Here is a 25,454-nt window from a genome sequence, read left to right as displayed (position 1 = left end):
ACCTTTTATGTTTATTCTTTTGGATTGCTTGTCTCTCTATTATTCTTTAATATGTTCAACTTTTGTTTTCTTATTGTTCAGAGTTGTTGTTCATGCATATCTCACTCTGTATTGAAATTATTACAATAAAAAACATCAACAACAATGTCAAACTTGATGCTAAAGCTAACCCGGTGAGTGGGTGTAGTTGATCACGTGACACCTGGCCAGAGAACGGCTCCGTTTAAAAATAAATAATAAAAAATAAATAAACAAGCTAGTAGTATCCTAAAGGTGTTTTAGATCGAAACAAAGAAAAAATAAAACAAGCAAAACAAAAGTGAAGCACTATGAAGTGTTAAAACTGAATCGCCTCCCGCCCACCGGAGCTCGGCTCTCCTCGGCTTTCCTCGGCTCGGCTCGGCTGAGGCGTACTGTCTCTTTAAGGTCTCCAAGGCTGGTCTGTTTCGTATTGATCCGGCCACCATTTTCCAACACACAGCGGCGGCGGCGCAGAGAGCAGCACGGCCCACCGACAGCCAGGCAAGCAGGCGAGCCGACCCACCCTCACGACCCGGAGAGAGGACGCCTCCGTCCCCTCGGCACCGGCGGGGCAGCCATGGCGGCCAACATGTACCGGGTCGGAGGTAAGACAAAGTGGCTGGGGGGGGGTGGGGGGGCGACGCCGCCGCCGCCGCCGCCGCCAGCGGGGAGCTCCGTCTCGTTCGGTCACGCTTGGAACCGCCATGGTCAATTCTCGCTTGATGCATTTGTCTTTTTCCTCCGTGCTCGTCGTCAATTTTCCTCCCCGGGGGAGGTACGAGCGCCTTCCTCATGATGATGACTCGCGGTGGCGATGAAGAGTCGCGTTTTTGTCCCAACTTCCAAGTAACACTTCATTCAAGCAGCTTGCACGCCGTTAAAAGTTCATTTCGAACTACTTCCCTCTTATGTTTTTTTGGGGCGGTTCAGAACCCCCCGCTCGCTTTCGAGGTTCAATAATAATGTTTTGTTGTCAAAACGAATGCCCTGCACACCAGGCAAAATATTAGGTACTCCTGCACGGGGATCCGATGATCCCCTGATTCGTGTTGTATTTATTTTGTTTTGTCACTCTGAAAGTTGTCCATCACGTGAAGGTCATTTTCTTAACACTGACATTTAACTCATTCAGTCGCATGTTTACCTTTTGTTTAAGTGTATTTTAAAGATTTTAAAATATTATTTAGAGATTTCTCCGTCAGGTACCAGGTACGTATTTTCGATATTGTTGGAACACAGTCGTCCCTCATTTATCGCGGGGTTACGTCGCCGAAAATACCCGCAGTAAACAAAATACGCAAAGTTGAGGTTGGAGGGCTTTTATTTATTTATTTTTTGCATTTGTCACCTTTTTTTCTTTGTTTTGTTTGTTTGGTTCTGGTCCAACTTAGAATGGGGGAAATGGTTAATAAAATTTGCAGTAATCCTCGACATGTTTATATTTTTTTTCCCTCAGGGTCAGACATTCAATACCAGGAACTTATTTTCTATATTGTTGAAATACAGTCTTCACTCATATATCACGGGGTTATGTTCCCAAAAATACCCACAGTAACCAAAATCCGCAAAGTAAATTACACTTCTTTTTTTGTTTGTTTTGTTTCGCTTTTGTCGCCTTTTTTCTGTTTATTTTGTTTTTATTTTTGACAAGGTTCAGACATTCAATACCTTATTTTCTATGTTTTTAAATGCAGTCTTCACTCATTTATCACAGAAGTTACGTTTGCAAAAATACCCACTGTAAACCGAGTCCGCAAATTTGATTTTTTGCCTTTGCCATCTTCATTTTTGTTTGTTTCATTTACTGAAAGTAATACATAATATTACTATATCTTTGGGTCTGTTCTGTCCCAACTTAGGAGGAGGAAAATGATCAAGAAAAAGTGCAAGGTAAACCTGCAATAGATATGGTCATAAATGCAAATCCATGTAATAGAAGTTCAATATATTATTATTTTTTTAGTAAATAAAATTGCTATTTTTTTCACTGGTTTGACTTAAAAGGAAGCAAAATTGCTAAAAAAAAAAAAATAAATAATGGAACTGCAATGTAACAAAGGAACACAGTACATTTTTTCAAATGTTTGACTGATGCGTAAAGAAATAAGTGATAAAGGAATTATTTGCCGTCGTCAAGTATGAGAGTTAATTACTTAAAGTGCTACCTAAAGTAATCAAACTTTAGGTACTGTAATTAAGTACTAAAATAATTGATTACTTAAGCCATCATGTATATAAATTCATTACTTAATCAAGAACTAAAGTATTTGACTTTAGATCCTTAAATAGTGAAGAAATCTGATATTTTAGACAGTTTTAAATTCTATTTTAGTCAAACACTTGGAGGGGGGAAAAAGTACCTGAAAAAAATCGAGAGACCTCATACAATTTAATGTAGAATTTTTCTGAAATTTTTCATCAAAGTAGAGGTAATTTTCTATTTTTCTAATCTATCACTTCTACTCCATGATCATAAAACCGCTTCAAGAGAGCATCTGATACTCATATTGTCTTAAAATAAAGGCCAGGTATCGGTATCAGGTATCAGTTCTTGCACATCTTTAAATATGCTGATAATCGATTGATCTTTTTTATTTTGTTGAGTACGTCAGAAAAGAATGCCAAGAATGTTGATAATTTATTGCTTAGTCGGTCTTCAGTTTTTTTGTTTTTGTTTTTGTTTTGTTTTGATTTTTCTCTAAAAAATACTAAACAAAAAGCAATTGATTGGGAGAAAAATGGTTTTGAAATACACCTTTATGCAGAATGACATTTTATGGGATTATTCAATTAATTGATCAAATAATCGATAGAATAATCAATCTTGAAAATATTCCACAGTGACAGACCCATTTTGATATGTAAGGCAGCATTGGATTTTTTGGCTGTGCATCCAAAATCTCAGATTTTCGCAACCGATCCGTTCCAGACTCTGTTCCTGGTTTTCCATTCTAACATATATTTTCTCATCCCTACTGTTACTATTTTTCTTTGGGTAGCATCACTTTCTTTTCTGTCATTCCATACTTGAAAATATATCATTTCCGCTGATAACGTATCGACGTCGGTATCGGACGGTCCACTACGCTGCGGTATTGGTATCGGAAAAAAGTCTTAATGGCTTCCGTTGGAAAGCTTGGCTTGGCGCATAAACGTCCGATTAATGGGATTTGCCTGACCCGTTCTCGTTTTAACTCCTCGGGCTGTAGCACGCCAGCTGAGATGCGTTTGAACGTCGCAATCAGGCCGTACGCGGCGCCCACAAATTTGCCGCCGAGTTTTTCCTAACTTGCGCGTTCTCTTTTCAAAGAATGAGCAACTTTCTGCGGAGCAAGATGCTCGCCGCTTTGCCAGACAATGGCGGCCCATCTCGGGGAAAAGCCACGACATCCCCGAGTGAATGAAGCCGAGACAATGGCCGCCTCGGCAGGCCTTGATGTCTTTGTCCCACCCCCCCGCCCCAAATCCCCTGGTGCGGGCCACAATCCGCGCTTCCTCCTTCCCGCCGCTTGACCTAGGAAAATGTTGGCTGCCCGTGTCATGGTCTCGATGGGCGAGGTGTTCCGGAGTTACCCGGATCTTGGATGTAGGCGTGATGGAGATACCATTACAGGGTGAACCTAAAGTGGGGATCTTCAAGGTGACAGCTTTGTACATCTTGCTGAATGATGTGGATAATGCCCCGTGACCTGGCATGAATTTGTTCATGTTAATGGCTCTAATTTCTTGACCTCCCAATGTGTTTGAGACCGTAAAAATTTGAACAGGTTTCCAGATTTTTAGCTTTGTGATGTGGTTGATTCCCGATGAACTGGAATGACTCTGTTCACTGCTGTGTGTTTTCAAGTTAATAGCTTGAATTTATTGACTCATGTGTTTGAGATCATATGAATTGGAGCCGGTTTCCAGTCTTTATTTTTATGATGTGGGCGATGCCCCATGACCTGAAATGACTTTAAGCTAAGCGCTTGGCATTTTCAAGTTAATAGCTTGAATTTCTTGGCCTCTTGATGTATTTGAGACCATTTGCATTTGCACGGGTTTCCAGATTTTAGCTTTATTATGTGGGTGATGCCCCATGATTTGGAATCACTTTTAGTTCACAGCTGCGTCACTTTATGGTATATTAGCATGCATTTCTTGACTTCCTGACATGTTTGAGCGCATTTGAATTTGATGTTTCCAAACTTTAGATTTATGATGTGGATGATTCTTGTTGATTTGGAACGACTTTGTTTGCTAATGTGATGTTCCATTTGTTGATGGCTTAAATTTCTTGCCCTCATAATGTGCTAGAGAACCATTTAATTGGAAGCTGTTTTCTAACTTTAGATTTATGACGCGGATGATGGCTTTTCACCCGTAATGACTTTAAATTTGCAGTTGTACCGTTTCAAGAGTTAATAGCGTGAGTTTCCCGACATGTTGATGAATTTGAGAGCACGCAAAACTGAAGGTGTTTCCAAACTTTTGACTGATACCGCCTAGCTAGCTGCTAGCTCCCCCGTACGTTTCCCCCTCGGCGACGGCGTCTCGCCGGCCTGGTTCAAATCAACTCGGCAGTCGGTAACACGCCCGGATTGGCCGAAGCCAACCTCGACGTCACGGTCTCGGAAGCTCGCCGGTTGGCCGACGTTGGAAGCTGGAAGGTTTCGATGGGGGGGAGGGGAGCCCTCATTACCCGGGTCGAGGCGGCAGGAGGGATGATGGGAAACGGAGAGAGACGCGGCGACGCTGCTCGGCCCGCAGGCTCTCTCACGTGGCGCAAACTCCCAGCAGCCCCTCTCCTCTACTTCTTACAACTTCTCCGTCTTTGCCTCCTCTGCAACTTTGTTCTCCAGCTGGCGAACAAAAGAGAACAAAAAACCCGCCGCTTCTACCTTTTTGGCGGCGGGGATAGCACGTGAACCGCTCCGGTTGTGTGGCGACGACGTCATCTGGCTCGTGATTTAATTGCTCCCTCGGAGCTGCCCCGGGCAAACGTCCACATTTTCTTTTCGCGCCGCTCCGGAGTAGAATTGTCTGATGAGATTCACGCTGCGATGCGGAAAAGAAAGGACCAAACTATTTTTTTGTGCTAACTTTGACTTAAAACCAAATAAAACCGTACCAAGGCCCAGCGTAAGCTAGTAGGGGCTTCCCAGCGTAAGCTAGTAGGGGGATCCAACGTGAAAACTGATGTGAAAAACCGAAAACTTATGGTCTTGCAAGAAGTAAACAAAAATACAATAAAGAAAGTATAACCTCTAGAGGGCCAGTATACTGTATTTAGTATTTTCACTCACCTTTCAAGGCCAACAGAATATTGTGTGCCATGCCTATGTAAATATGGGTGCTGCCATATGAAATATTGACTTCCATTCTTCAGTTACACTTGGATGTAGGTAAGAGCTGTGTTATAAGTGTGGAAACACTGCCATCCAATGGTCACAGTTAGCACTACAGTGCTCCATTGGGTTATATTAGTGTGTGTGTGTGTGTTTGCCCTTGATTTTTGCGACATGGTGGGGACCAAATCCCAGGTTTTTCTGTCTTTGTAGTCCTCTTGGACCATTTTGGTGGACCCCACAAGTTCAGACCACTTTTTGAGGGTCAAGACTTGCTTTTAGAGTATAGAATTTGAATTGAAAATTTCAACTAAATTTAGGGTTAGGCATATTTCGGGTTAGGGGCTAGGAAATGCATAGGGTCAATGGCATGCCCCCACTATGATAGAAAAACATCTTCGTGTGTGTGTTTCTGCGCATTTCGGGGGGCCCGCGAGGACATCGGCAGCTCCAGGCACCCGACCAAGTTGTGTGGGGTATAATCTGCCCGTGCTCGGCCAAGACACATGCCGGGCTAAGACCGGGCGCCCCACCAAGCCCGGGGGGCCTGTGGGGACATCCTGGTGAGCGCTAAGCCCGCCGATGGGCCTGGACCCGTGCCAGCGCCCACACAAACACGCGCGTATACGCACACCCGGGGAACAATAGCATTGTGTGTGTGTGCGAGTCCCGAGATAGCGTATGGCTTTAAACGTGAGTTCAAAATAAAATTGGCCCTTTTTCTTAAAGGTGGTTCGTTCAAGATGACTGATGTGTCTTTTTTTCTTTTCCCAATTACCCCCCCCCCCCCCCCCCCCCCGCCTCCTCCTCCCGCCAGATTATGTTTATTTTGAGAACTCGTCCAGTAACCCGCTGCTGATCAGGAGGATAGAGGAGTTGAATAAGGTGAGTGTGTGTGTGTGTGTGTGTGTCTTTTATTTATTTATCGATACGGCGGTGATTTAACGTCCCGCCTCCTTCCAGAATGTAACTCTTTAAATAATTAAGCAGCAGTCGGATATGGCCTCGTTCCCGACGACTCGTTCCGCCCCAAACAGTCCGGCGCTTTTAACGAGAATGAAGCAATTTTCGGAGGTTGTCGTCTGTGAAGAGGCAAGCGTTGGGACAGATGTTTAACGGCCGCCTAACGCTTCATCCGCCGCCACGTTAGGCGCACGTGGTCCTAGGTTTACGACGTCGGGACTGAACGCCGTCCCAGACATTCCCAACAACCTAAACAAAAGCACTCCGATGCCTAAAGAAACGCTTTGTTACCGTCGTGCTTGCCGGTTTTCGGTACATTTTGACATTTATGGCTTAGAAACTGCAGCACGTTCCGACCTATGTACAAATTTGGTTTATGGCGCTGCAGTAGTAACAAAACTATTGTCAACGGAGCACCCATGTAATGACTGAAAACACACCACAATAAAATCTGGCCGTATCAGTTTTCTCAGTTAAACCCAATAGAGCATGCATTTTTACGTCACTCAAATCAAATGTCCAACGTTGTGTTAAATTTCTGGCACGAGTTCTTGAGGCATTTAAGGATGTTCTATTATGATAGACATGCAAACTCCATTTCATACCAATTGATGGAATTGGCATTTTTTTCATAGCTAGCTCATAGCTTGCTGGCTATTTAGCTGGTCAAATAGATCGCTTGCATGCTCGCTATCTAGCTGGACAGATACATAGCTTGCTAGCTAGCTATCTAGCTGAACAAATAGATAGCTACAGTAGCTAGCCAAATAGATAGCTATCTAACAGATTGCTGGCTAGCTAGCTGGAGGCATAGCTTGCTAGTTTTAGCCCTGCAGCTGGACTGATTGATAAGATAGCTTACGAGATAAGATGTCTAGCTGGACAGATAAATAGCTTGCTAATTATTGCTCTAGCTAGACAGCTTGGTAGTTAGCGGTTTTGCTAGACAAACAGCTAGCTTGCTAGCTACCTAGATAGTTATTTAGGAAGCTTGCTCAGCAGCTAGTTATCTATCATGTTTTTTTTTCTCAAGACTGAGCAAAAAGGTTCCTCATATCATAATCGAAGTTGTTCTGCTATATTTGCAGATTGATCTAAAAGATGCTCCATTTCATCGTCATTACATTTGATTAGCGCTGCGCTTTAGTTACACAAAAAGGCTGGCTGAGGACCACAAATCAATGTCTAAATGACCATTATTGCCTTTTTACACTTCATTACTTGACCCACCACAATCAATACATTGCTGCCACTTTAAGCGTTTGTAATGTAACACAGATTGACAATATTTAGATGCCTTCATTGGTTCTCGGATATGAATTCTTGTTATGATTCCGCGACAGTGGCCGACATTTACGCTATAAAATCGCCCCGCACCGGGTTTGCAGCCAAACTTAAGAACAAGCCCCCTTTTTTCCTTTTTATTGCATTTTCATCTATCTTCTTCGTATGCTGCGTGTGTGGCGGCACCACCTGTTGCCATGGTGACGCCGATTGTCTCTCCTCCGCAGACCGCCAATGGGAACGTGGAGGCCAAAGTGGTGTGCTTTTACCGGCGGAGGGACATCTCCAGCACGCTCATCGCCCTGGCCGACAAGCACGCCAGTGAGTGAAAACCGAAACCAAAACCTAGCGCAGCTTTTCATCCAATGGCTTCTTTTCGCACTATATCGACGCTAAAAGAGATTTCTCCGTGCGTGCGCCCTTCCCTTTCATCGCGTACTCGGAAAGTGGTTCTTGAAGCCAATGCGGTACGCCTAAGTGCTGGCAGGCTTTTCAATGGCTTCCTGGCTGCTTCACAAGGACGCCGGCACCGACGGACAACTTTTTCAAAATGGCGTTTGCATACAAAGAAATAACGATCGCATTTCATTCGGCGAGGATCCGCTTACCGTTTCCACCCCTGATATGCACCATTAATCTTGTTCCGCAAAACAATCCGCTTCCAATTATAAGACCCGCATACCTTTGTTTCCTCGCCGGCGCGGCGCTCTTGTCCCGGGCCGCGTTTTGGATGGGACGCCCTCGTTGCGGTGTCTCACGGAGCGCCGGCATCTTAAGTTACCCGCCACGTTGACGCGGGACCAAAACAAGCGCAGCGTGAGGTCGCACGAGCACCACTTGCTTTTTGCTTCTCGCTTTGCGCTCAATAAAGTAGCGCGAGACGTTTATCTGCGACCGCCTGATAACTTCGGCGTGTAAACATAAAGCTCACGTGTGAGTTTGCTATCTTGAAGGCAAAAAGAAATTTGCGCTCTTAAAAGGAGGTTTTTGGGGCAAGTGACGCCATTTGTCACGCTAATTTTGACGCGTTTACTTGGAGAAAACGTGGGAATTTTGGCCGTTACGCTTGGTGACAACGCTATCATTCATAAATGTTCACGTTCGGCATTGGACGGGACACTAACCCCACGAGACGAGATAGCTCATGAAATTTGTGACATGAAAAAATGCCCAGAATAAGTTTTCTAGTTTTCAGAGTTTCCTTTTTTTACTGAGCAGGCTGCTAGAAAAATAACGAGCTAGCATGCTAATGTAAACATAAACAGGAGAAGCACTTTTGTCACAGGCTCAAATACTTGGTTACCGGAAAAGTACCGTTAAATTACGGTAACACAGTTTATACATTTATGGTAAAAAATGCAATTGATACTCTTGGTTTTACACTGTACATTTTGTCATCGTAAAATCAGTATTGATACACTTGATTTTACACAGTTCAATTCGTAATTGTGAAATTAGTATCAATACAATTTGTTACCATGAATGTATTTTTCTACAGTGCATGCAAGGCTGCTTTTATTATATTGCTATATATTTGATTGAAGTGTTAGCTTGCTAGGTAACGACTTGCAAATAACGTCAGAAAATGATCAAAATGTCCTTAAAATAAGTGTTGTTGCTACATTGCTGAAAAAGATTAGGAAATGCTGCTTATAGGAGGTAAGGTGCAAAAAATAAAAAGTTTTGACTCATGGTGAATCAAAACGTTGAAAAGGTGGAGTCAGGGGCCTAACATCCCAAACTGACCAATAAGCTGGCTGCTTTGATCGTCGGGGGGCGGGGTTTCTTGAGGCCCAGTCAAGGGAGTGCTCCGAATCCCGGCAAGCAAAAATATTTGATCAATGACTCACAGCGCACGCACATTAGTGCACATACGCATATGCATGCAACACACACACACACACGCGCGCACACACACACACGCACACACACACACACACACACACACACACACACACACACACACACAGTTGGTCGCCATCCTCCAGTGATCCATAGCGATACGGAATTAGACTGACCCGCAAGCCGTTTTTGTGACTGCTCTATCACGCATACCTAAAAACATGTGTAACACACACATACATAGCGCCACACACACACACTCTCGCACACACACTTGGCTTCTGCAACGCACACAGGATGTAGCCCACACCCATGCAGCCGTGGATTTCTCTTACTTGAAGTGTTGCGGGCACAAAGCCGTTTCCAGGGGGTGAAAAAAACCGCCTGCTTTTACCTTAGGCTAACATCATTAGCCTCCGCGTAGCGCATTGTCTTTTAATAGCGCAGGGTGATGACTTGTTGATTCGAGTTAATCGATGCGTGTCAAATGGGCGTAGATTTGGGTTTTTTTTTTTTTTTTTTGGAAACGCTGAGTTTTGTCATGTCACAATCCAGGTCGTCACACGCCCTAAGACCAGGAAAAAAAATTCAAGCTGTGAGAAGCGATGACTGAATGACATGGTTGAACATTTACTTGCTATCAGATGGCAAAAAAAAGAAAAAGAAATATTTTGGGAAGAAAAAAATGCTTGTTGTTTCCCAAAACGTTTTAAAAGTTGAAGACAACTTGCAAGGTTGGTGTTTTAGTCAGAAACCTGAAGTCAAAATTAGCATTTTTCAGGACACATAAAATAATGTAGCAGGCCGGATCATTTTATTACCCGATCGATAAGATATATATATGTATATATATTATTTTCTTTTAATTTTACAGTGCTTATTTTTTTAAATACGCTTCATCAATTAATTGTCGACTGAATCGATTTAAATCATCATTTTTTGCCGCTCTAAAGATTTGTTTTTTCTCGTTACAATCCATACAATATCTATGCATACAGGAATGACTAATTATTATTAATATAATTCATAAAAATTACTTACTATTATTAAGTTGAAATTTTGTAGCAATTCTTCAAGTTGAAATTACCCTTGAAGTTGCAGCTTGGTAAAAAAAAAGAAAAAGCATTTACAACTGCAAAATATATTTCAAATAACATCATGTAATACATAATAATATACATTATAAAAATATTGCTATATTTGAATATAGTAACAATGCAGTTCCTTTATATTCAACAGTCAACGGTGCTTAAAGTTTTAAAATTTCACTTTTCGATCAATCTATAAATAAATAGTGCCCTGAAGTTGACTTTGTTCAAAAAAAAAAAATAAACAAATTCAGTTTATCCCTAGCTAGTAGCATCTCTACGCAAACCCATCTGATGGTTGTGTAAACTTTGTAAAAATATCATCAGCTTCATATTTGACCTAATTTAATCCTGGCCTCTGGCAGGAAAAATGCAGCCTTAGAGACGCTCTGGAGCGAGGTCTGCCATCTAGTGGTGTCTTTTGGTATTACCACATAAAGCTGTCCCTTTACCATATTTTTTTTTTCCCTAAAAATGAACCGAGGGCCCGCAGGCCAGCGGTTGCACATCCCCCGCTCCCCCCGGCGGTTCTAGAGTCTCGGCTAAGTAGTCGGCCTGAATCCAAACTGCCCTCTGCTAGCGGACAAAAAAAAAAAAAAAAAAATCCCTTCCCGCCGTCATTAAGCTGAAGTCAGTTGGTTAAGGCGGGCCCCGTAGCCTTGTAAGGCGACCTCATTTGTCAATAATTGATAATAGGCCCGGACAGGTGAGACGTAAGCGCAATTTGTGCAAGAGGGTGTGCGGAAAATTGTCCCGTCCTCCCTCTTGTCTCGCTCTGTCATAATCTCACTTCCTTTTTGATTCTTTCTTTTTTTCCCCGCCGAACTTGATTCAATAAGCTCGGTTAATAATTAGCCGCTGGATGATAGCTTGAATGGAGTGCGTAATTGCGTGTGCGTGCGCGTATTGATTTTCGCGCGCACTCGGCCGCTCGCGAAAATCCCCTGATTGCTTTTGTTGGGCCGTGCGACTCGCCGTTTCTGTCTGGCCTCTAATGAAAGTCCAAACGAATTGGATCACGTAGCGGCTCTCTCTCTCTCTCTCTTTCTCTCGCGCGTTCAACACGCCTCGCTCTCTCTTACGCTCTCCCACACGTTTTTGCTCTCCTATTACTCTTCGTCCTCCTCCTCTTCCTCGCCATCCCGCCGTCTTCACACATCTCCGTCCCGCTCCGATCTTCCGCCGGCGTTGCCGCAACGCTCACTTTTTAGCCGTCGCGGCCCGTGCGTCTTCCTCGCTTTTTTTTTTTTTTTTCTGACCACTTTAAATGAACTAAAGATTATTTTAATAATCGGTTGTTTTGATGAGATGTACCAATGAATCGGATTTTGAACTCGTTCGCTGCCGTCGACGGTCGTAGGCGTTTCTTGGAGTGGCGGTTGGAATTGGAGAAAAAAAAATTAAAAATTTGAAAAATAAAATAAAATTGATGGGTGTGCCATCAGTGTCTTACTCATTCAAAGACTTATTGTTGCAAAATTGCAGTATAAATGACAATGTGTAGCCGTATAATATCACCAAATAATTTATCGTAAAGGAGTCGCACAATTTGGCCATCAGTTGCTTCATGTTCCAATTGATTTGCACTTAATTTGAAAAGGAAAACGCGCTGTTACAATCACAACATTAAAAAGCTCAAATAAAGACTTCAAATTAGCAGTGGTATCTTCTTGCGTCTTTTATTCAGCAAATCTAGACGGTAGCGTAACAGTATCTGTTTTTTTTTTGTTTTTTTTGGCTGGACTGCTGGAAAATTAAGTGCATCCGTGTCAATCTTAACAAAATAAGAGCATAGGTTTTTTTTTTTTTTTTTTTTTGCAAATGATTCACTACAGCACCATTTAGCACTAAGTTGCTTCATGTTCCAGTAGATTTGCTCTCAGTTTGACAAAAGAAAACTGTCCCGTTCCTGCCACTGCATTAAAGTTGGACATTGCTTGGTCTCCAGATGATTAATCTGTTATTAAATTGAAATGTCGATTAATTCATCAGTTGCCGATTAATCACTCACACGCTGTAACCCCCTGTAACCATGAACTTGAATCAGCAACTGCATAAATCACGGAAGTCCTTTTTTTTTCCCTAGGGGAGCTGGAGGAGGAGATGGAGAATCCGGAGATGACGGAACTCCCCGAGAAGCAGAAACATCAGCTGAGACACAGGGAGCTCTTTTTGTCCCGCCAGCTGGAGTCCCTCCCCGCCACGCACATCAGGTACGCCCAAATTGGGACGCTATTTGAGCTGAGGAGGCGCAGCGTCCGCATTGAGCTTTAAATGTCACCGGGAGGCCCTTTTGTCCTGCTCGTCATTAGGGCGTCATTATCTGACATTTTCGAACGAGAACCACAAAATTGTTGACCTTGTTTATTTGGGCCGGTGTGTCCAAGCTTTTTGGTCTGTGCAGGGGGCTATATGTTGTTTTGATGTTTTTGCGAAATTATTTTTTTGTGCTTTCTTGTTTTTATGTTGCCGTATCTTAAAGTTGTTTTCCACTTTTTCATTTTGTGCAAAAACATTGCTAGCTTTAGCATTAAAACTTGAATGCAGTGCGTCTGTATTGTCTACATAATGCATTTATGTTTATTTTCACAAAACCGGACTTATGTCGACAGAAGAATCGACATATTGACATCTTCTAATTCTAAATCAAGTAAAGCAGCTGCTAATGCCATGCGCTCAACCCGCAGGGGCAAATGTTGCGTGACGCTGCTGAATGAGACGGAAGCGCTCAAGTCCTACCTGGACCGGGAGGTGCGTGTTCGGCGGGCGAGAGAGGAAAGTTGAGCCCGATCGAGTTGGGGTGGTCACTTTTTGCCCGCCTGCCTTCCCAGGATGCCTTCTTCTACTCGCTGGTGTACGATCCCCAGCAGAAGACCCTGCTGGCCGACAAGGGCGAGATCCGGGTGGGCAACAAGTATCAGGCCGACATCACGGACCTGCTGGACCAAGGTGGGGTCCGCGCTCGTCGCCCCCGGGCCGCTCCGCCTCTTTTTATTTTTTTGCCCTATCTGCTTCTGTTCTTGCTGTTTGACTACAACTGAATTTATTTGTATAATTCCTCATTGATTTTAAATATGAAATGTATTCATTAAACTCTATCATTGATTTTTTTTTACCTATTTATTTAATTTTACCTCACTACTCGCTAGCATTTCCTCCATGTTCGGCGGGGTGTAAAGCCAAAATGGAACTCTTAGCAGGTGGGATTACAATTAGCGCGCACCTCCGGTAGGGGGGACGCCGTGTTGACTAATTAAAGCCTCTTTAATGACATTTTCTTACATTTAGTTTGACGCTCTTCTGAGTTTCACGGCAAAAAAAAGAAGATAACTGTTACGCTGTTGTTTTTTTCTTTCTGTGTGTGTGTGTGTAGGCGAGGAGGACGCCAGGGATCTGGAGAAACTGGAGGAGAAGATCTGGGAGCCCAGCAGCTCGCTGAGCGAGAAGCAGATCGACCAATTTTTGGTTGTCGCCCGGTAAGCTTGACCACGCGCTACGTCTCAAACAAACGCTAACGCCGAAATGCACTCGCTAATTCTTCACCCCCTCGCTAGGTCGGTGGGAACGTTCGCCCGAGCCTTGGACTGCAGCAGTTCGGTGCGCCAGCCCAGCCTTCACATGAGCGCCGCCGCCGCTTCCAGGGACATCACCTTGGTGAGCCAAGTTCTTCGCGAATCGGAGCATTGATTGGCCGAGCCGAGACACGTCCCGTCCTCCGTCTGGCGCGCAGTTCCACGCCATGGACACCTTACACGGCACGGGCTACGACGTGACGCGGGCCATCGCGGCGCTGGTGCCCCAGGGAGGCCCGGTGCTGTGCCGCGACGAGATGGAGGAGTGGAGCGCCTCGGAGGCCAACCTGTTTGAAGAGGCGCTGGAGAAATACGGCAAGGACTTCACGGACATCCAGCAGGATTTTGTGAGTAGATGGCGACACTCTCGCTCTCCAACTGAGAAAATGAAAGTAAAATGGCAACCGAGTGTCGCTTGGGGGGAAGGGGCAATTTGGAGAAATGAAGGCAAATGTTGGAGGGTAAATAAAGACGATGATGGGAAGCGCTCTCGATGTTGTAACCTGCATGCTTCCTTCTGCCACCTGGTGGCCTCATGCCGTCAGCGCCGCTCACCCGGGTTCCTTACTGGCCTCTTGTTAGAAAAATAACGGCTGCCGTTGTGGGCGGAGCCTCCAGCTTGCTTCTCATTTTTGACATTTTGTCCTCTTTGTCCCTCACAGTTACCTTGGAAGTCCCTCACAAGCATCATTGAGTATTACTACATGTGGAAAACCACTGACAGATATGTGCAGCAGGTAAAAAAATCATTTAAAAAATGCTGTAGTGGAGTATGCACTAAAATTATACTTAATGTACGTGCTCGCTTTTGATTTCCAGAAACGATTAAAGGCAGCTGAGGCCGAAAGCAAGTTAAAGCAGGTCTACATCCCCAACTAGTGAGTACTCAAATTTGGTGGCTGTGTGAAATTTTCACTGGTTTTGTGCAGATATCAGCAAATTTATTTCAATGCATTTGAGTGCTGTGACATGTTTTTTAACTGAAACGTATTACAAAATTGTGTTATAGGGGATTCACATGCAAAGTTTTATACGCTTTTATTTTGTTCAGTTAAGTGTGGATGTAAATTGTCATTTTACAAAAAAATTCAAAACAAAGATTAACCTCTGCTCAAAGCAAAAATTGTGTTAAAATCTCTCATCGATTGCAATACGGATTATTTTACTTGTGGATGTTGAAAAGCGATGTCACTTATGTGACGTGTTACCAACGTTTATAGGTATGTTTTTTTCAATATTCCTTTTCAAATCAAGAACAAATCAATTGGAACCGTAGCGTATGCTTGTCTGATGGGGCAAATGGCTCAGGCGTCGTGGTGATCTGAAAGACATCCTGCGAGCCGGCTTAAACTTTTTTGTGGGTTGTGTTCGGCTCACGGGCCATATGTTTGACACCGACGCTCTATCCTTTCTTGCGAACGCCAGAAGTGTCAAAAGTAACATTTGTTTCAAGCCCGTGTTCTGATTTCGCTGTGAGTCTTTGAAGGCCTTCTGTGCTCCCGCTACAGCAACAAGCCAAACCCCAACCAGCTGAGCAGCAACAACCCAAAACCGGTGGCCTTGGTCAACGGAGCGGCCGGAGCCGCCGCCCCCGGGCCGCCGGGGCTGCCGGGTCAAGGCCAGAACCCCCCGCCCCTGGCGCGAGCCTGCGAGAGCTGCTACAGTAAGTCCCTCGCGTTCCCGCGGTCGTGAGATTTGCAAAGAAAAAAAAAATGACCGTTATGCGCAGCCAACAGTTCGTACCAGTGGTACTCGTGGGGACCCCCCAACATGCAGTGCCGCCTGTGCGCCTCCTGCTGGACGTACTGGAAGAAGTACGGCGGGCTGAAGATGCCCACCAGGCTGGACGGGGAGCGACCCGGACCCAACCGCAGCAGCATGGTAACCCGCACGCTCTCGCGCGCCTTCGACGCCCGTCCGGCGACACTGACGCCCCCGACCCGCGTGGCGTTCAGAGCCCTCACGGCGTGCCCCTGCGGCACGGCGGCAGCCCCAAGTTCGCCGTCAAGACGCGACAGGCCTTCTACCTGCAGACCAGCGCCCTGACGCGGCTGGCGCGCCGCCTCTGCCAGGACATCATCAAGCCCCGCTACCTGGGCCGACACCCCTACCTCCCCGTCAACACGGCCGCCATCAAGGCTGAATGTAAGACGCGCAATTTCCTGTTTTTTACATAATCTGCAGATTAATCCATTATTAACTCATTCATTACCAACCTATTTTAGACATTCCTCAGGCCTAACACAGGAAAATAAAAAAATGTAAATGAAGTTTTTTTTGTTTTGGTTTTTTTCATGAATAATTTAGAAAATAATAGTCAACTTTTTTTCTAGTTTCTGACAGAATACCAACCTATTTTAGACCCTGCTATTTTTCTGAAAAAACAAAACAAAACATATTGTAAAGATTTTTTTTCCTCGAGTAAGAAAAATTTGCACATAGCCTATTTGTCAAGATTTTCAATTGCCTATCAATACCACAAGATGTCGACAAAGTCCTTTTTTCACACTAAACAAAGTCATGGCCTGTTGAAATAAAGCGCCAAAAATTAACATCAGATGGCGCCAAAGTGACATTTTTATATTGAAATAATGGTCCACTTATTCATCCAATTTCACTGGTAATAGCTTTTTCTATAATTAATTTGCCATGTGAGTTTCTGGGCGTGAGCAGTGGATGACAGAAGGCTTCACTGAAAAGAAATGTCTCACGTGTCCACAGGTGCGCTGCGGTTGCCAGATAAAGACCCCGGCAAACCTTCGCCGCTCAAACCGACAGAACGCAAACCTCTCGAGTCCGTGGTTCGATATCTAGGTAAGCCATCCTTCCGCAACATCCGATTTGCCACCGGGTCGTTCCCGTATGAAATAACGGCAGCCAAATTTGGATTACTTTCAATATATGAGGGTTTCAATTTAGGGGTGGACTTGTTTCAAGCGCAGATTAAGTGTTCAGATAACGTGATTAACTCGTTTAAGCCCAAACTTTTATTTATTAACTTTTTTAAAGAGTGCAGACATTCAATCCATTTTTTTTTCAAGTGTTTTGCAAAAGGAGGGTCTAAAAATAATTGATAGTAAGCCATCAATTCCTTTGGGTTAGTAGTACTAAAATTAAGTTTTAAGTACAAAATAACAATAACTTTACAATAACTAAGTACTGACGGAATTGAGAACTTTAGATCAGAATGATTACAAATAATTAATTAGCTGATTGAGTAGTATTTGGTATTTTCAGACATGTCTTTGGCTCAGAAAAATTTGTAAAACAAAAAAATTGTGTGTATTTATATATTTAAATACACATAAATACTCACAAACTATTTTACATATGGTCAGTAATATATTTGGGTGAGAAAAGCAGAAGTTTTTGTCATGCAAACATATGGGAAACATTGCCCCCTGGTGGTAGGATGACAAAGTGTTTAAATGTTCATCTCGCCGCTTAATTAATCGTGGTGTGTGTGTGTGTGTGTATATATATATATATATATATATGTATATATATATATATATATATATATATATATATATATATAGAGAGAGAGAGAGAGATTGCACAATATCCAATATCATTTGGGCCCGCGCCGGTGGTAAAACAAACGCTGGTGTTTTCCAGAAGCACATCCCCGTCCAGCCAAAGCGGAGGCGCCCGCCCGGGCGGCGTCCATCTCCACGGGCAGCCTGACGCCCATCAAGTCGTCCCCCATCCTCAACAACGGCTCGCCCACCATCCTGGGAAAGCGCAGCTACGAACAGCACAACGGCCTGGACGGTGACCCTTTTTTTAACAATAGTCCCTATGTATTTTAAACTGACTTTTGCCGGCGAGAAAACGGGGAAGTTCGGGCGGGGTTTTGGCGCCGCTTGTCGCGTCCTACTTGGGCTGTCCCCGGTGGACTCGATGGAGAGGGACACAAGAGACACGGTGACAGATCAAGAGCGCAGAAGAGCGAGTTGGCCCGGCCGGCTTTTGCCGGAGGCTGCCGTCCGTGTCGTCATGGTAACGGCGCAGAGGAGCAGGAGGAGGTTGCTAAGTCCGGCCAGCGCAGTAATTGCCGTTAGGATTTCCAGGGAGACCATTTAAAAAAAAAAAAGTCGTATGCACTTGAGACCAAGCCTATTAGTTTTTTAAAAACTACTATTGTAACAATATTTTGGTATCAATATGCAACTTGTGACAACAAGTCCGATGTCAACATCTGACTGATATCCAGTAGCGTCGTCGACTCATTTTCCCATATCATTATAGGACCGATATGCAGTTTGTATCCAGTGTTGATACATGACTGGCAACAATAACTAGTGTGGATATCGAACAGATATTGTATCAACATTAGACTGAACGCTGATATCGACATCAAATTGATATCCGGTATGGACATAGGGCCGATATCAAGTATGAATACTGAACCTATATCCCATACCAATAGCTGATATCAACATTGATACCGATATTGACATCTGATATCCAATATGTATTTGTGACTGATATCAAACCGATTTTGGTGTCAACTTCAGACCCACAGATTATATCAACAATGGTATCGAATCCGGTATCGATATAGGACCGATATCCCGTATCAATCTCAGAGCGATAGCTGATATCGGCATTGATACCATTAAACGGTATTGACATCAAACTGATATCCAATATCAACATCTCATCAATATTGTATCAACACACGCCAAGTTAGCAGCAGATACATATATATGATTACCAGGAATGGGCGAGAACTTTGTCGAGACCGGCGTTATTTCAAGGGATCGAGGACGGGCCGGTTTAACGATATCACCCACTAACTCCGATGGATTTAAAGATGGAGACCAAAAGCAAATGTCCACCACAGTGGACACAAATGAATAGGCTAGCTCACCGGAGCATGCGGTGTTCCACAGGGTTCGATTTCGGGGCCCCTGCTGGGCACACTAGGACTTAGTAGTCCATCCAAAGATAGAGACGTAAACCAAATGTCCACTCGGGTGGACACAAATGAAAAGGACATATTCCAACGGATGCGTGTTTCCTTTTGCGTGACAGGCTCGAAATCCAAAGGCTTGGCCCCCCAGTGGGACATCATGGCCAAACGCATGAGCGAAGTGGGCCGGCCTCCGGCTGCCGTGCAGGACGAGGTTCACCAACTGGACTGACGTCTCACGGGCCCCCGTCGGCGCCTGGCAGGTACCTTGCCGGAAGACGAAAATCAAAACTCAAATTTGCCATCAGGAATGTCATTTAACTGGAAAAAGAAGCTTGCCAACAACCTGAGCTCCGGTTTGAAAGTGTGTTGTTGTCTTTGTGTCCTTTTTCCTGCAGAGGGCGCCACAATTCACGTTCCACTAAAAGGTTTGGCGGTCGACTTCAAATGGATGGAGTCGATTGTTTTTTTTTTTTGTTTTGTTTTCTCCCCTTAAGTCGTCCAACGGTCCATCTCTTTGTACAGGACTGTGTTTATTATCATGTCTCTTGTTGTTATTATTACAATGTCAAAATGTTTTGTTTTTCTCTCTCTTTACCGACTATAATTCAGCTTCTCGTTCTTCTTTAGTGGACAAATGTTTCATGAGGAATGCCTGTGAAGTTAAAAAGCAAAAAAAAAAAAAAAAAAAAAAATACCTGTGGAAGGATTGTAACATAAGCCACTTGCAACTTGTACGTTTTTGTTTGTTTTTATTTTTTCTACAAATTATTATTCCGAACGCCCGTGAGGAGATGCACTTTTATTTCATGACATGCGTTAACTTTGTCTTTTTGTTTGTTATTGTTGTCAATTTGAATTTTGCGGGGGGGGAAAAAAAACGCTTTACGGGATCTTGTGTTTTGCGTGGCGGGCCCGAGCGCTCTTTTTGGGCCAAGAGAGGTTTAACTTATTGAGAAGGACTCGCTGTTTTTTCTACCTTTTTCACAAGTAATGCATCTATGCTTCGATAATGTCATTAAAAAAAAAGTGAATGAACATCGGTTTGCCTTGCAACCTTTTTGGAGATTTTTCGGGGGGTGTCGTCATTGTTGCCCTTTATTTTTTATTTATTGAGATAGATGTGTGTGTATTTTTTATTTATTTAGATAGATGTGTGTGTGTGTGTGTGTGTGTGTGTGTGTGTGTGTGTATGTATGTATATATATATATATATATATATATATATATATTTACATATATATATATATTTACATATATATATTTACATATACATATATATTTTTTTTGGGTGGGGGGGGCGGTAAAAATATTAATAAAATATCCTCCTCAAAATAGGGTGCATAATAACTAGTCTAACTTCCTAAATGATCGTTTCATGCACCAAATAGAACGCAGGAGCGCGCCCAGTGGCATTTTTCTAAATTTGTATTTTATTTTTGTATTTGTTGCGGATCTGTCGCCGATTTTGTAGGCGCGACGGACTAGATCCCATTTGTCGTTTCGTCACACAACGCGGGCCGACGACGGCGTTGCTGTGACGTCACGGGCTTTCATAGCGCCGATCGAAAGCATTAGCTCAGAGTCATGCTTGTGCTGCGCGTGCGTGACGTTCGAAGGACACGTCAACGGGCCGAAGAGGAGGCTCGCCATCGGCGCACGCGCGTCTACCATCTTGACGGCACCTGAACGTTTGTCGCGTTTGCCTACAAAGCGATGGAGACTCCGCCCGTGGCGCGTTCAAATGCTCAATATTTATCCGTTCATTCAGCTGTCGCGATGATGCAGTCCACTGGAGTTTTTGGTGGGTGAGAAAACGGCAAACACTCGACAGCTAATTAATCACCAAGTGTGCTGATGCTATATTTTAGTTCATTACTCCACTCCCTATTGCTGTTTAGCGTTTATTAGCATTGTCAAAGGCTAACATGTCTGGAAACCAGCACTATTAGCTTTATCAATAGAATTAAATCATTTTTTGGTACAGCCCACTGTAATTAAACTACTTGTGAAAATTGTCCATTTTTAAAAATGAGTTTTTTTTTCTTTACTGTCGCTCAAAAGTTTTTTAACAATCAATTTTCCTATTCCTTATTCCAATTAATAATCGCTTTATCGCCCTCTCCACATTTTTAACAAACTACTAAGCTTGAACGTGAATTGAACCGGGTTGACAGTTATTCATAATTTATTGTCTCCATTATATAACAATTTTTACACGCCGACAAAAAACGGACACAGCAATGCACAAGGGTTCATTTTGAACACGGGTATCAAACTAAGGCTTGGGGGCCAGATCCGGCCCGACAAATCAACATACGCGGCCCGCGAAACGTTAATTCCGATTTGAAGTTTGTGACTAAAACGGCATGTTCAAAAACGGGAAACGACTACGCAAATACTTTTTATGAGCAAAAGTGTCCCACGACGCCCCTGATTTGCTCCCCGCTTTCCCCGGCAGACTTGGGCCCCGAGTCAAGCCGCGTGGCCATGGCCACCATGTCCATCCTGCAGCCGCCGTTGCCGCTAACCGGCCTGTGGCGCTGGTACCTGTACGCCATCCACGGCTACGTGTGCGAGGTCATGTTCACGGCGTGCTGGGACTTCTCGGAGAACCGCAACTGGAAGTTGCCCGGCGTCACCAGCGTGTGGGCCTTCCTCATCTACGGCACCAGCATCATGGCGGTGGAGCGCATGTACCTGCGCCTGCGCGACCACGTCAACGTGGTGCTGCGCTGCCTGGTCTACACCCTGTGGACGTACGCCTGGGAGCTGAGCACGGGCCTGCTCCTGCGCCGTTTCGGGGCCTGCCCCTGGGACTACTCCAAGTTCCAGTACAACTTCATGGGCCTGGTGACGGCCGAGTACGTCCTGCCGTGGTTCTGCGCCGCCTTCCTGGTGGAGCGCCTGGTCATCCGGAACACCCTGCGCCTGCGCTACCACGACGGGCCCGACGACGGCTGGGCCGACTCCTGGCGGCTCACCCGCAGGGGCGACAAGAGGATGCAGGGCCCCGGCATCGGCGGATTGTTCAAGTGGGACTGAGCCCCAATCGATACCCGAATTGATACCCGAGTGTGACAAAATGTGAAAAAGTGGAAAAAAAAAATAAAATCGATTAAAATCAATGGCTTGTGTGCTCTTTTTATGTTTGTTTGCCAGGAAGAGCGAAGATGTCCTTCGGTCATTTTGACCCAAAAATATCGAAAAAACAAAAGGTAAGACACGAGCGTTCCATCAATGTTGCAGTTCCGTGTAAAGCCAGAAAACGTCGCTGTTGTACGAGAAACTTTGAATAGCAATAATGCACACTTGTACTATTTTCTTTCTTAGTGCAGTACATTTATTGTAATAACAGTGAAAAAATACTACACATTACTACACATTAATACTACTAACATTAACTATTACATTAACATTACATTAACGTATTAATGACCAGCTATTTTTTGAAAATCCTTTACCCTAACACCTTAAATGGGATTTAAAATTGACTTGAGATTTATTGTCTGGACTTTTAATTCGAGTTGCAAACGAGCTGTTTTTTTTTTTTATTGTGTACTGAGAATTTGATCAATACAAGGGAGCAATTTTGAAGTTGTGAATCTGCTGGTGAGGACAAAATGACAGCACTATCGTCCCAATTGAAACAGCTGAAATCAGGAGACAATTAATTAAACCCGGAAGCCACTTGAACCATTAAAAATTGTTTGTTTTTTTTCATGTCAGCCTGATTTTGGTTAGCGACGGGATTACAAAGGAAGGAATTGGACGAAAATTCGAAGGTTAACATGCCAAGAGGACGGTCAAAAGTAAGTTGATCATGTCTTCTTTTTTTATTGGATTGTGCAAATGACATTCGTTTGTGTCTATGTGTATTATTTTCTTCATTAAATACGCATATTATTAGCTTGCAAACGTGATTCATAAGGAATTTAAAAAAAAAACATGAATAACAAATAATAATCATTACAGTGGTCACTACATTAAAAAAAACTCTAGCATGGTAACTAGTGTAATCTGTCGTCATTAAAAAAATCTTCATCGCAGATTATAAAAGAATAGTTACAAAATAAATACAACTAAATTAACGGTGATGAAATTGTGTAATATACGTGTTTGTCCACAAGATGGCAATCTCTCCTTGTTTATTCTGCTTTATAGTTAATGCTTGTTCATTCAGCGTAGCTCCACAATCTGAAGGACACAATAAAATAAAGTGACCCTTTTACATTTCAAATTAGAATGCTAACCGTTTTTATGCTAACGCAGGATTTGTTATTGTACCTAATAAAGTGTCCATGTGTATGAGGTGGGACATGAACGTGTCACCTCCTCGTTGTATGTGGCCCCTGAGGGCCTAATGGTGGAGGGGCCCCGACCTGCAACTCCAAATATGGGCGTGCTACGCTAGCTCAAGTTTCCTTTTCATTCTTGCGTCAGGTTTCTACTTGTTAGCGCTTGGATTAGGTGCAAAGTAAAGAATGTAGACTGACTGGAGAAGACTTGCCAATATCCCGCCTAACGCAATTGAATCATTACATTTCTAAAATGAACCGTGAATTGCACCATTTGTTTTGTAAAGCACTTACTTTTTAACTCATTCAGTCCCAAAGACGTATTTATACGTCTTTACGTATTCATGCGTCTTGACGGAGTCGAGCTACAGTTGACAGATTTTTTTTTCAAATAACACGAGAGGGTCTTCAAAATAGTTTTCTTCATAAATAAACAAATTGCTAAACGAGTAAAGTACTAATCAAATAAATAAAGTACTTTGGATTGAATGTTTAAGTCTCTTGAAAGGTACGTAAAAATGCGTCTTTGGGATCGAATGAGTTAATGGAAGCGTATTATAGGGATCAACAGTTTTTTGCAAAGTCATTGAGAATGTTAGCATGCTAACCATCGCTACGCTATCGTCCCGCCAGCTACATGCAGGTGTCGGTTATTCAAAGGCCTCGGTCACAGCGCGGCGCGTTCAACTGCAACGGTCTTCAACAAATTTTGCATATTCTAAATGTTGTTTGCACTGTCAATAATCCCTCCCCCCTCCCAACTGCAATATTTTAAAAATTAACTTGTACTATCCTAGCGTCACAACATAAAGTCTGTCTGTTTACACTCCGAATGCCAACAATTTATTCCGTAATATTTATTCTATTGATCATTCATATTTATTTAACGGGCATTATTTTTTATTTATTTTTTTTGTATACCAGCTATACGACGAAAATAAAGGCATTGTCTTCTGTTAATGTTGTGTGGAAAAAAATTGCGGTATACTTCAAGAAAGTTGTATGGTTATGAATGATATTTTTATAATATCGGTGGCCTTGTCTGCTTCTGGCCACGCCCACTGTTAATGGGAACAGTTTTGATACCCAAGTTGTTTATTTTAATCATATATTTCAATTTAAATAGACAATGCCCGTACAACTCACTGACACTGATACCAAGTATCGATACCACCAAGGAAGATCATATTGCATTCTTCTTACGTGTCATTTCTAGCGGTCGATAGCAGTATCGGTTGCCGTGGCGATGACCGAAACCTCGAAATAAGGAGCACAATTGGACAAAAAGTGCAAAACGGTTCATAGTAGAGGGAAGTTGCGTTTTTCCCGAGAGGAAAGTCGATTTTGTTCGTTATTGGTCTATATGCAAATAGCACTCGCGGCCGGCTAACGGCCGGTATCGGCCGCTTGTTGACACTGGAGGCAGCTGTCATCTTCGTCAAACAAGATAACGATCCAACTGCGGAATGACGCTCGACTGCTCGGCTGTCGGCTAACGTCAACTTGCTGCTCATTAGAGCCACCGATTATAGCCGGCGAATTCAAATCCGCGTTGCTATGGACGAGAAAAGTGCAGCTTTCGAATTGCGTGGATTAGAGATGCTCGGTAACGCTTGTTTTCACGTACATGTCAGACCTTAAAGAATCATTAATTATTGAGTTATTTACCAATATCAGGTACCCAAACCACATGTAATGTTTGCGTGTGTGTGTGTGTGTGTGTGTGTGTATTTATTTATATATATATATATATATATATATATATATATATATATGTATATGTATGTGTATGTATGTATATATATGTATGTATATGTATGTGTATGTATGTATATATATGTATGTATATGTATTTATGTATATGTTTGTTATACTGTGTTTATTTGTGTATATAAGTGTGTGTGTATATATGTGTATATATGTGAATGTATACATAGAAAGGCCTATCTATCTATCTGTGTGTGTGTGTATTTGTGTATCTATATCTGTGTACATATACATATGTATACATATATGTACTGTATCTACATAATGTATGTATGTATGTATATATGTGTTTATTTGTGTGTATATAAGTGTGTGCGTTCATATTTTATGCTTGCATATACGTTTATGTACTGTATGTGTAATATATATATGAT

General features: G+C 43.2%; 2 protein-coding genes across 2 annotated transcripts; both read left to right on the top strand.

The window, feature by feature from the left end:
* Window positions 1–462: 462 nt before the first annotated feature.
* On the top strand, window positions 463–20,053 carry mta1 (metastasis associated 1). The gene is made up of 18 exons (XM_088433416.1): window positions 463–626; window positions 6,166–6,233; window positions 7,823–7,916; window positions 12,612–12,738; window positions 13,213–13,276; window positions 13,357–13,474; window positions 13,899–14,001; window positions 14,080–14,179; window positions 14,256–14,444; window positions 14,760–14,834; window positions 14,917–14,975; window positions 15,606–15,760; window positions 15,827–15,978; window positions 16,053–16,242; window positions 16,819–16,911; window positions 17,716–17,871; window positions 19,138–19,278; window positions 19,414–20,053. The coding sequence occupies exons 1-17, from the start codon at window positions 599–601 to the stop codon at window positions 19,245–19,247; spliced, it is 1,881 nt and encodes a 626-aa protein (XP_088289542.1). The 5' UTR covers window positions 463–598; the 3' UTR covers window positions 19,248–19,278; window positions 19,414–20,053.
* Window positions 20,054–20,609: 556 nt separating this feature from the next.
* Window positions 20,610–22,115, top strand: tmem229b (transmembrane protein 229B). The gene is made up of 2 exons (XM_088433505.1): window positions 20,610–20,819; window positions 21,477–22,115. Exons 1-2 carry the CDS (start codon window positions 20,732–20,734, stop codon window positions 22,058–22,060), a joined length of 672 nt encoding a protein of 223 aa, XP_088289631.1. The 5' UTR covers window positions 20,610–20,731; the 3' UTR covers window positions 22,061–22,115.
* The last annotated feature ends 3,339 nt before the right edge of the window (window positions 22,116–25,454 follow it).

The sequence above is a fragment of the Hippichthys cyanospilos genome, chromosome 14 (assembly GCF_059441005.1).
Source record: "Hippichthys cyanospilos isolate Australia breed blue-spotted pipefish chromosome 14, RoL_Hcya_1.0, whole genome shotgun sequence".
Taxonomy (NCBI): domain Eukaryota; kingdom Metazoa; phylum Chordata; class Actinopteri; order Syngnathiformes; family Syngnathidae; genus Hippichthys; species Hippichthys cyanospilos.
Note: the sequence above shows the minus strand (reverse complement) of the source record. Positions and strands in the feature narration are given on the sequence as shown.